Below are 12,860 nucleotides of genomic sequence, written 5' to 3' on the forward strand. Positions count from 1 at the left end.
ATTACACAGGAATTTTCATCACCTCACCCTTATAAAATTCGGTGCAGGTTAGATGAATCACTGAAGCTCTGCAGTCCTATCACCACTGCAAGTCAGATAAATATTTCTACAAGGAAAATAAAATCAGAAAGACTATCCATGTGAAGATCATGGGAATAAAATCTTTTACAAGCTGCAAAAGAAACGTTGAAGGAAGCTGAATCAAAGTGGGTGAGACTGGAGTGCCTTCTGCAGAATGCACAGGCCCTGAGAACACTTGTCACCTCAACTCAGGACTCCTTCATAAAAATCTTCCTAAGTATGTGTTTTACTCATAGGGAAGATGCACTACAATAAATGACAGTAAAATGGAGACTTCTTTCCAATGAAGTGCTAAGTGCAAGTAACACTCAATACTACATTTCAGGAAAATTAGCAACTTGATTTCATAGGATTAACTCAAGGTAGTGAAATAATTTATCTGACAAAATCCATTTTCAAACTTAAACCTCTCTATGGAATCTTTAACAGTTTACTACACTATTTAGTATTATACTGAGCCAAAAACGGGGAATTCTGTTGGATGAATACATTTACACATGTAAATCTTACCAAAGATCTCCAATCTGTTAGCAAACACACACAGCACTGCCAGCAGCCTCACTGTTATCAGATTTACCATTACCTTGCAGAAGTAAGGCCTATACTTGCATGTGTGTGTGTATATATATATATGTATCTCTGTGTGTATATATATGTATATGTTTATGTACATATAGGAATGCATTTCATTAGCCACCAGACACACAGAAAATATGCAAAACAAAGCAAAAAGGAAAAAGATAAATTAAAAGCAGAGATGACAAGGAAGGAACATGCCTTTTTGACTGCAGGCAGCTTGCAAAAGCTTCTCATCTATTTTATACATATATTTGACATAAGCAAAAGAGAAAGAAAAGTATTTTCTACTTAAATTGATGATGAACTACTTTAGCTTTACTTAATGATCTGGAAGAAAGTATTGCTGCCAGCTTACTGTCAAGAAGCTATTTGAAGCTGTCCTCAGGAAAGACTCTGTGCTACGTACAGTAGTCTTCTCGATGAGATGAACTTAGTAGTGTTCAATTTTTACCTGTAACAATATTTCTGAAGAACTAAACAAGAGAACTTTGCTACTATTTTCTTTTTTTTTGGTAGAACCAAAGCCTTCAAGATACCCTCAAGATTTTCATTTGTAATTCAGTTAATGGAAGACAACCCTGGCTCCTAAAAATAGTAAGAGTACACTGAGTTTAGACAGTTGCACCGCAAGTTTTATTCCTGACTGCCAAAATGGGGCAGAGTAACTTGGGATTTTACAGCTTTCCCAAAAATATGATCAAATTCACCTTAAATCTATGCAGCTTACACGAAGACCAAGTACAACAAACTAAGGAGAACAAATAGAAGATTACAGGATATGAACTGCATGCACAAAAGTACCCCTGGCATGCCATGTTTCTTAGAAAAATAGACATATTGGGGTTTTCACTTGTGACCTTTAAATCGAAAGTTTATTTGGCAATTTAAAGACAAGTAATTAAATTAAACTGTGCAAACATATATTAGATCAATCTGTGCAAATTAGAAATTCAGTGGTGCATTAGGACTGTATTCAATGCAATCAAAACATTATCAGTTACTCTCACTGCTATTAATGCTTATGCTCATAAGTGAAATGTGTTGTAAAATCAGGCAGAATAGGCTGGATAGAGGCTATCTTAGACTTGTAGAATGAATAAGCATTCCTTAATTAGCCCATCAGGTTAAGTGCAAGCCTTAATGGGCCTTTCCTAAAGTCTAGCATGACATCTTTCTCCAAACATGGCCAAGAAGAAAGTTCCATTAGCAATATTAATACAAGCTTAGTTGATCATTTTCATTCAATTAACTTCTTTCAATTAAATAGATAGCTTGACAAAAGCAGTGATAAAAGACCTGAAGGGACAGCTGATGACTCCAACTGAACATTAGTGTGCGAGAGGTCGCCAGTATTAAACAGACTGTAAATCTAGCATTCAATTTGGAAAATGCATTTCTTCTGCTCCCACTTCTTTAATGAGCAATTTTAGCTGACTAGATGTGTTTGCTGCAGAATTTTCATGACAAGTCAAGCACTCCTTTTTTTTCCGGCAACAGTTATATTAGGGGGTTTTTTTTCTGCCAACGTTTTCAGCTTCTCTTAACTCATGTCTTAGGTAGGATGCCATGGATAAAACTATCACTGGTAGATATCCAGAAGGAACATACATTAAGTTCACATTTGCTTAGCCTGATTTGCCTTCCCGTTAGTATTCCAGCAAACCCAAAAGGAGTAGCACCAACAGATTTGAACAGAACACCAACCAAACCAACACAGCATGGTACTAATTTAGTGAAGTCTCTAAAACAGAAGTACCTGAGTAATCATAAGATTCAGTTAGAATTTCACATCTACATAAACTTATGACTACATGCTTAAGTACCCTGCTGAATGAGAGTCCAAGTTAAATCCCATTATTCTATACACTTTTTTATACGCAAGATAAGCAAGTAAATTAAGAGTTTACAGAAGCAAAAAAGATTTGTGATCAGAATTTAGTTACTCAGAGTTACTCAGCACATACACCAAACAGCAACCTTCCCAAATCCATACTCCTTGTTGCAACAGCATTAGAATTAGCAGGGACAAAATACCTAATCTCCTACCTTCAGCAGAAGCCTGAAAATTTTATTTCAATATGTTCTGAAAATCGGCACAATTTACCTTGAATAACTGAATCCACCTTTTCTGCTCCGTCTGTATACACTGCTGCATTTCCGTATTTTTTGTGACTCCAACACTTCTAAATGCTGCAATATATTCCTCACGAACCTCTGGCTTTGTTTCTGGGTAAGCTAACTTTATGATTCCTAGACATGCATCTCGAAGGCAGCGTGATAGTATTACAAGCTCTTCTAGTGTAAAAGGCATCATTGATGATTGTCTTTGACCTACAACTACATAAAACACAAGTTTAACTTTCCTTAAATGACTTGTTCTTAATCATTCTATTATTAAAAAAACACTTATGTCATTGAAACTTTAATATTCACACAGAAAATCGAAAGGTGGAGAAACGAAACATCATCCAAAGAGTGAATGAACAAACATTTATAAAGGAGATCAAGTCGTGGAATTGTCTGCAGTAACAGAGATTTGAATTACAATATCCTCTTGTTCACTTTTGTGATTCCTGCTATGATAAATTTTTACATTAGACTACAGGTTCAGTCCAGAAGAAGTTCGCTGTCTTCACTAACTCATTAAAAATTATCATGATTAAGAACTTCCATATCAGACCCTGTAAAGCACGGGTTCCCAAGGTGCAGACCATCAATTTTTACCTCTTTTTTCTAAATGCAATCACCCTGAAAGAGCCAGCTGACAGCTGAGTGCTCAGGGGACCATCAGCAAGGCAGCCCAGCAGAGCCTTCCTCATAGATATCAGCAAATCACTGCCCAGGGAACTCTAACCTAACACAAAAGCATTTTGCAAAGCACTGCTATTTAGTATGCATGCAACTCACCTTCTATTGGATCACCAAAGAATTCATTATCATGAATAGAAATAAGTGAATGACTAAACAAAGAACTGAAAAGGTAGAAGAGAGGGATAATTCGGCTAGAGTCTTCTAAAGACATTGGAGAGCCTCTTGAAATCACTTGAAGTAGTGGCACCATAGACCTTGAAATATAAAATTCAATATAAGAGATGGTTACTTAAATACTCTACAAAAATATTACCTTCAGCATTCTAGCAAAAAAATATTATGGTAGCTCCTACAGCAAAGTAACAAGGCACTTTCAGTTAAGTAATTACTATTTCAAATTCTTGCAAAATAAGGTTAATATTGCAAGTTCTTGTCACTAGTATATATCTAGTATAGTATATAGTATATATCACTCGTATATATCTCAGTGTCTTGATGACATATAAACTTTGGCATTAAATATTACAGACTGCAGATACTTTTCAAGGTACAAAGCAGAGTGAGTAACTAATCTGCCAGTCAGCACTGAACATTACAGACTGCAGATACTTTTCAAGCAAGTAACTAATCTGCCAGTCAGCACTGAACAAATCTGTAGGTTCCATGCCTCAACTCCTGGGAATGTTTCTGACACCATCAGTTTCTGGACTAATCAAAGTATGCGAGATAAAACTCACACACTTGGGATGAAGAACTGGGGGCTTCAGTGACTGTTACATTAATGCTATTAAGTACTCCAAAAATGACAAAACATTCAACTTACTTTAAATAAGTATTTTCTTTATTTACAACAGTCCAATTTGAACATTCAACTTACTTATCATAAGCATTTTCTTTATTTACAACAGTCCAATTTCAAGATTTTGCTCAGTTTTATGAAACCACAGGAGGGAAGTAACCATACCTCTAATCGTGCCATTCCCCTTTCGCTAGACATACTTCACTTTTACAAAGAGTCAGTTTCATAAACAGTACAGTACATACCCTGTAATCATTCTTGTAGTCATTGAAGATATCAAATACCAGAGATGCCTCAGGAATCTGGCATTAAAGGCTAAACTATACAGAAGCCTGCAAGAGAAGTCCAAATGAATTGTCTTCCAAAATACTGTATTCACAAAACAGAATGTCTCTGTAAGGACTATTCTATCAAGCATTTCTCAAAAATTAATAATTTACTTTTTATTTTTTAAGATTGTTTTTCTAACCAACTCTGGTGAAAGCCCCAAAAGCTGAAAACCAAGCATATAAATCCTCATACCTAAAATACACAGCTCTCATTAACTCAGTAACAAATCATACAATATAAACCTACATGTGCAATCTTGCATGGAATTCAACACACATTAATAAAAAGAACACATACTCAGAGTTATTTATCTGGGACTTTTAAAATTCTAATATAGAAAATCACCACCACACCAGTAAACAGGTCACTTCTGTGGTTCTTCTGACACTAACAAACATGGCAATTTTTGCCAGAGGTAGATTAAAATACCTTCACTGATGTCAGAACTACCAATTTAAAATTATGCAGCAATTTTACTGGTATACTCTGCTTGGCAGACAGAAAGAGAACAACATCAATGGTACAATGACTGCCAGGACATCTACATATACACTCATTTAGCCTGAGACAAAAAATTGTTTCTACACCTGTAAAAATAAACGTGTAAGTTCACAAGTCAGTTATACACAGGACTGACTTTAACCATTTTATTTCAGATATGATTACAGCATGATAAACATTTGATAGAAATGAGAAGTAAAAAGCTTGCTGGAATTAAAATTTCTCCCCCAGAATACTCTTTTCCCCCTGCAGGAAGCAACATATGTGACAAAATCATTTCAAACAATGTCTTCTAGGAAACCAAACAGCATTGCACTGACTAAACACTCATTTTTCAGATATTGAAGAACAATACTCAGTTAGTCGTTCTAAATGCTACTTTCCTTGGTCTCCTAAGTACTACTAGAATAAAGAAAATAAAACAGATACAGGTCCATGTCTCCTCTCAGTGGTCAATAGCTTTGCAACATCAAAATTCTCTGTGACCAAGCATACAAGAGGTAGGAGGCTGGGAAATGGGAGCAGGGAGGAGGGACTAACTCTGCCTGAAAACACAATATTCATTATGGACCACATGGTTAAATTAAAATTTGCCAGATGGCACACGGAGAGGAAGCATACATTTAAGGAAAAAAGCAATATATCAATAAAAACATTTGAGAATGGTTGAAGTGGCAAATCATTTAAAGATGTTAAAACACAAAACCCACAGAAGAAAACCCACACACCCACTCACAAACCAGTACTGCACAGTGCCATCCTGCCCTGGGTCCTCCCTCACTGCCTGCTCTTTTTGCTGCCTTTGCACCAGGGCCAACTCCCTCCTGCATCCCCACAGCCACTCCCTTCCTCCAGCTCCCCACTCACTAGTCTTAATCAAAATCCTGCCACACAGACAGGCTGCTGGGCAAAGATAAAGCAGCATGAGGAAGGCCAGAACTCTACACTAACCAGAAAGGATTATTCCACAGGTACATGGAGTTCTGGAAATGCAATGGGGATGTGCAGAAGAAGGGAAAATGAAACACAAGCAACTTCTTTGCTGGAGCATCACTCCTTGTTTCAAGAACTTGAATTTTAAACACATAGATCAGTACCTTTACAAAGAATTGGAGCTTCACTTATTTCAGAGAAGTTTCATATTGGTGATCACTACCGAGTTCAAGCCAAATTTGAAGAAACTGCAGCTAGTGCCAGTTTCAGATAACTTTTATTGTAAAATTAAGTTCTACTTTAATTATGTGGAATTTTTGAAAAAAATTCAACCTGAATTTGATACATGGGAATTTTACTTCTTTCTAAAGACACATTATTTTGACATTTGGGTGAAAATTATGCATTATCATGTAAGGCAAGGTTTCTTATACCTGGCTAATTTAGACTAAGGATGTGTATTTTAATGTTCAAATATCTGAATGATAGCTCAGATGTCTTGGTTTGGGAAATGAGAAATTTCCTCGGTGACCTTCACTTTTCAGCCTCAATATTTGAAATGAAAAGTAATTTGGCACAGTGCCCTCACGTCTCAAACAGCTTCCAGAATTCGAAAAACTTGTTAATTTTACAATCATCCCTGGAAATTATGTAATAGTTTTAGCAGAAATGAACAAACATTATGGACACTGAACCTATCATAATGTAATTCATTTTTTCATTCTAGCAATATGCAGCAATAATGAAGGAGAAAAAAGGACAAACCTTAAGAGCTTATAATAACAACCTTTGCCTAAGTTTTAGCCATTTTTATTCCATATTCATGATTCAGACAGTCAATTGTAGCAACTGCTGAATTTCATGGCCTGATTCTAGAAATGCTGAATGCATTTTCTGAAAATCTGGTTAAATACAAAATGCCCATTTGGTAGAAGATGATGTCATACAGACTATTTTGCTAATAGGAAATACCTACAAACATGAAAAAGATGAATTCATCAATTCTAAAGTTTCAATTCTAAACTTTCCCTCCTGTTACCACGAAACAAACATAAAACTGCAAACTAAACACAGAACAGTGAATTGGGCCTTGCTACAGAAGTTTTGCATCACTGGATTCACCTGATATATAATCCACTGCAGAAGTAAAGACAGCAGAAAAAAACCTGCTACCTTCCCACCTCAAGTACAGAAACTGGTTTTCAAGGCTGAAGATAACAACTGCAACAAAACAAACAAACAAAACCAGAAACCCACCACAAAATGCAAGAGTGGCTTTGAAAAGTCAAATCTCAGCAAAAGTGAAAGAAATCAGCTGCACTAAGATGTCAACATTTTCGGCCTCACAGTGAAAAGAAAAAACAAACATTAAAAGGCAAACAAAAATTATTAAAAAGTAAAAACACCTCAACTTTTATAATTAAATTAGTTCAAAATCTACCTCATTTGGTCTTTTCCTTTGGCAGAGAAAAGATGTGGAACTGCTTTAAAAAAGCCTGTTCAGATAGACCCACATTAAAATGACACAGTGCATTCCTGATAAACTGCAGATTACCAGAATGATTTATAAACCCTGAAGACAAAGCTATATCAATCCACAAAGTTTAGACATCAGCTAATATAGCCTGAGTGTCCAAACATTCTTGACCACTTTTTCCCTTAAAAGGAAAAAAAAATAAACTAAACCAAAAAAAAAAAAAAAAAAAAAAAAAAAAAAAAAAAAAAAAAAAAAAAAAAAAAAAAAAAAAAAAAAAAAAAAAAAAAAAAAAAAAAAAAAAAAAAAAAAAAAAAAAAAAAAAAAAAAAAAAAAAAAAATCCAAAAAAACCCACCCCACAAAAATGCTAGAAATCAGAAAGATTAGACACCATTTAATTTCATGTAAACTTTTATAATCTATCTCAGGGTTTCATTTTCAATATTTGTACTATTCTAAAAGCAAACCAAGTGGCTAAGGTTTTAACCCCTTCCACCTAGGGGTTTTAAAACCTCTTGGAAAATCTCACTGAATGCCACCAACTCCTTTATTATGAAATCATTTCTCATGTTTTATGCAATGGATTCATTAACAGATTTTCTGTAAAGTGCAATATTAAGATTTAGCACAGCTGTTTGGGAGAAGAACCATTTTTCTGCTACCAGAAAGGATAAACTGCTTTCTAGTGCAAAATGCACATTGCCTCAGCTACAGGCTATGATAGAGTTAAATTCACTCCAGTGATTTCTGTTAAGTATCAATTTTAATCATACCAAATTAAATTATCTGCTCCCAAAAGTAAGTACATAACGATCATTTATTTAGAACCTTGCTCCTCTCTCTAGGTATCTAATTGTCCACAAAGGCCACATGATTTATGTGTACTTGCCAGAACAGTATTTTGGGCACCTCTGCTTTAAAAAAAGTGTCAAATTCCTCCTATGCAATGGGACAGATTAAATGACCCATTAAGCTTAATTTAGCTGAGGCACCACTACAAGTTAATTAGTTAAAGGCAAGATTTTCAGTCTAGGTCATAAATTGGGCCCAGTTTCCCACTGAGACCATTTAAGTTAATGAAGAGAATACACTAGAATGAGAGGAGCTCATACAGTCTGGAAAGGTCACTGCTGCTGGGGCAGTGGATTTTGTCACTTCAGAACTGTGAGGTGTCACAGGTACCAGACAGCAGCAAATCCATCCTGAAATGATCCTGCTCTTCAGCCTGCTTGATGCTTCTGCCTCTCTTTGTAATGGACCAAGAGTGTAAAATGGAGCTTTTAAAAAAACCCCCAAAACCTTCATCTACAGTAACTTTGGTTTAAAGAAAAACACAACAGTGTCAGAACATTCCCTCAAGAGCTACTCCAACAGCCTCATGTAAAACGAAGTATCTCAGCACACACATGAAGACAGGCTGCTCAACTGAGCCAGAATGTCAGTTTCCAAAGAATTTTGAACTGCAGGTTAAGATTAGCAATGTTATATTAATTAAACAGTAGTAATGTATGGTCACCACAAAACTGTTCACCCTAGATTAACGATCACTCAGGGGCACTGACCAGACAGCTGATAGTGACTGATGTCCCAGTACACACACCATTTCCATGGAGTCTAAGGTAATAAATTACACCCTTAAATATTTTGCAGGAACAGAATTTACCATTTCTTTAAAATATAGGTTTGATGAAAAAAGTCTTGCAAATGTCTACATAATGAGAACTATGCTCCAAAACTCAGGTTTTCTCTTTTTTTAGTAACAATATTCAGTAATATATATCAACTTTACAGCAAAAAGATGAGAGCCCTATCCCTCTGGAAACAAGCACAACTCCCAGTGACTTCAGTACAATCAGGATTTTATTCTATACCTCTCATCTGACTGACTGAACCCAAGCTCCAGCTAGGTTTTTCCAGCAATATGACCTTTTTCTTTAATTGGGCTTGACTGCATATTTCCAGAACTTGTTCAGAACTTATCAGAATTCCTAACAACCAACCCAAAGCAACGTGCTTTTCCAGTTATCCACCCCTGGATCCCACCACCCTCTGCAGAGAGTCAGAAAGGAAATTCACAGGCCTGTTCATCTCAAGACTACATTGGACTTTTGGGTATCTTGTTCTGTTCTCTTTTGGTCCCTGTTGCAATCAAAGAAACTACTGAGTTAATTCAGCAACACCAAGGTTCCTAACACCATGCAGTATCATCATCATCAGTCAAATCACAGATGTAATGAGAAGCCACAAGAAGAAAAAAAAAGTATTCAGCATTAACAGAGTGATGTAAACCTATACTATGAGTTTGTGTTTGTTCTAGAAGGAAAAAACCCTCAGAACTATGAAAACAATACAGAGAGATTTGCTGTTTTCTTCCTTCCAAAGCCTGTGCTAACCTTAGCCTAATTTTCTTTAGATATATTGAAAAATTATTTTCAATTATTACTCTATTTAGCACCCCATTTTTAGATTTGCAGCCTTTCCATTTTTAATTATTTTGTATTACAGTTGTAAATGATGTTAAATAAACAAAGCCTTTGTACCAACTTTTTCTATCTGTTAGATCATTTGACCCAATATATTTTCAAACAGAAAATAAAAGATCATTGTTGAGCTCTTAGAATATATTAAAATAATTTGAAAGAAATTATTTTTGCTTAACTATTTCTACATGGTTTAATAAAAGATACACTTTACTCTGAATATTAAGTCATTTAACAATGAAGATATTTTCAGAACTTCTTTCAAGAGACAATCATTAAATCTGATAAAATTACTTGGGCAAATAAAAAAAAATCACCACGCAATTTAAAAAAGCAGACAAAAAAAAAATCTTATCATTGGAATGCCACAATGTTTACTATCTTTTAAAAAGCATCAACTGTCCTTCAAAAAAAACACTCCAAAATGATGTTTAGAATATAGTATACCTCTTGCTAACCTAGGGCAGGCCAGGTCTAAAATGCACTTAGAACAGGACAAAAGCTTGACACATCCTGCAGTGATGATCCCTGGCAAGCCCAACACTTATGGCTGACTTAAGTCAAAACCAGTAACTAAATGTCTGCTTTAATGTACCAAATACCTGTATGAATTAACTTCATTTTGACCATGAAAGTAACTTCATTGGTATCACTGACAAAAAAATATTTTATCTCTACTATTTATGTCTAAATTTCAACTACTCTGGAGCTGTTCAAAAGTTAAAAATTTGTAGATAACTTTCCACTCGAAGATTTGAGTAGAGTTTTCCTAACTCCTGCATTTATCCAATGTGAACACAGCTTGTCATTACAAATCATTGCAAAGACCCAATATGGCTTCCCAGAGGAAATAGATGCCATACACATACAATTAAAGTTCTGGGACTTCTTTATTCATTAAACATCCTTTTCCACACAGTTCACCAGCAAACCTCAAGTCAAATCAGCGATGCATTTAAGCTCAGTAATTACTATCCAAGGCAATGTACTACTAGCAACAATAAAGCAGGCACACTAATTCAACTGCTGCTATGATCTTCAGGTCTCACATCCTGCTCTAATGCAATTAGTCTACAAAGAACTAATTACCCTAATCGAGCAATCACAGTTTCACTGACATCTTACTTCCTCTAACAGCTATAAACACCACTGGGCTAAGATAGCACCTAATTAGTTTTCTGTATCACTGTTTACAATGCAGTTTGAATTACGTTTACAACATTCCCTAAATACTTACTTTACTACCAGCACTACATACTTACTCAAAGCTACTTGCAGCAGAACAGTGTTAATACTTATGGGTCTCAGTCCAACAATAAATAAAAGGTCAAAAAACTTCTCCCACTGTTCTGACATTTGTAGTTTGCAATCTTTGTCAAAGAACACTGTACAAAGGAACATGGAGATAACTCCACCTCAGGTGCCAAAGCCCTTCCCAAACAGTGATTTTCAATAGTTAGGAACTGTTTGTAGCAAGAGATTTTGGCTATATATATATATAATAAAGAAGGGAGAGAACAAGTTGGTTTCAGAGCTCAGCTGAATCCATAGCACTGAGAGTTTTAAAAACAAGCTAGACCAATTTCTACTGAATGACACTCAACATTGCCTCTGAGCAACAGAACAGAAAAAATCCTTCCAAGAATCTTGAGACAGCAAGAAAAATAAGAAACAAAGACTCTACTCTTTGGTTTGCCTGGAATTATTTACATTCTGGAATTCTAATTTATTGCAGCTGATCAAAAAAGAAAACACAGGAAAAAGCCACACAAGTCTATTCAATAAAACCAATTTCAGATGTACTACAGTTCAAGATCAGTATTGTTCATACTTGCCTGACTTTTGGCACCATCATTCGGTGTTGTACCATTAGTGTGTGGCAGATGGATGCCATCAGAGTGAAGACCTCTTCACTAGCTGAATCTCTCCAAACCATATTCAGCAGAGTGTTTGTCTGCTGCTTTGTATCCAGTTTCTTTAGACACTCCTCAGTTATGTACTGAACTGATATTCGCCCATCACCCTACAAACACATCAAAGAAAAATTTGCTTTTAAGTCTTTTTAATGATTCAGTATCCCCTTTTCAATAAAAAAATAATACAACAGAATTTTACTAGAACAAAGTTTTCCTGTAGAATAAATAAAATGGAAGCATATATGTATATCTCATTCTTAAAAGTATCAGACCTAGAGCCAACTAAAATACCCAGGCAGGCAAGTGTTGGGTTGTGGTACAAATTACATTCATTTAATGTTATCATGTTCTGCAACACTTGGATGCAACAAGGCAAAATTAGTCAGCATTGGACATAAATCCCAGAAATGGATGACTGTAAACTCCTTTACAAACAATATATTCACATTCACAGCCCATGGGTTAACAAACAACCCCTTCAGGGAGGATAATACATATCTGGGTAGTACCAGAAATGTACTATGAGGAATGCACAGAACTGAATCAAGCTCAACATTCTCTTTTCCTTATTTCCTACCTTTATGTTGCCCCCAGCTGAGTAAAGCAGTTTGGCTCATTGAAGGACACAAGTTAACCCATTATGAACTTTTAAGAAAGAAAGGTTCCCCATCCACTTTTTTTTTTTTTTGTAAGACAGATGTGCATGAAAATAAGGAATACATAAAAAATCCACAGGAGCCACACACAAAAACCATATTGCAATACGTATTTAAAGCCTCCTCAGAGCAGATTTTTTCCTAATTTACAAATCTGTGAACAGAAATATATGCTTTGTTTTTACCTAATCACCTCTTAAACATCACCAATCTCTAAGCCACAAGTAGAATTTGCCAATATTTACACTGCATACAGTGTGGGTGTCTGGCAAAGAAAGTATTTTATTTATGCTATCCCA

General features: G+C 35.5%; 1 protein-coding gene across 1 annotated transcript in view; it reads right to left on the reverse strand.

Annotated features, from left to right (window-relative positions):
- UBE3C (ubiquitin protein ligase E3C) overlaps positions 1-12,860 on the reverse strand; it is a gene marked incomplete at its 3' end in the record, with an annotated part of 48,644 nt that overhangs the window by 15,253 nt on the left and 20,531 nt on the right. The window contains exons 10-13 of the mRNA XM_009074746.1: positions 11,825-12,012; positions 4,516-4,602; positions 3,568-3,725; positions 2,765-2,997 (exon numbers count right to left, since the gene is read on the reverse strand). Of these exons, the coding sequence (XP_009072994.1) occupies positions 2,765-2,997; positions 3,568-3,725; positions 4,516-4,602; positions 11,825-12,012 (666 nt within the window). The remainder of the gene's footprint in view (positions 1-2,764; positions 2,998-3,567; positions 3,726-4,515; positions 4,603-11,824; positions 12,013-12,860) is intronic.

This window comes from Acanthisitta chloris, unplaced genomic scaffold (genome assembly GCF_000695815.1).
Source record: "Acanthisitta chloris isolate BGI_N310 unplaced genomic scaffold, ASM69581v1 scaffold4365, whole genome shotgun sequence".
Lineage (NCBI taxonomy): Eukaryota > Metazoa > Chordata > Aves > Passeriformes > Acanthisittidae > Acanthisitta > Acanthisitta chloris.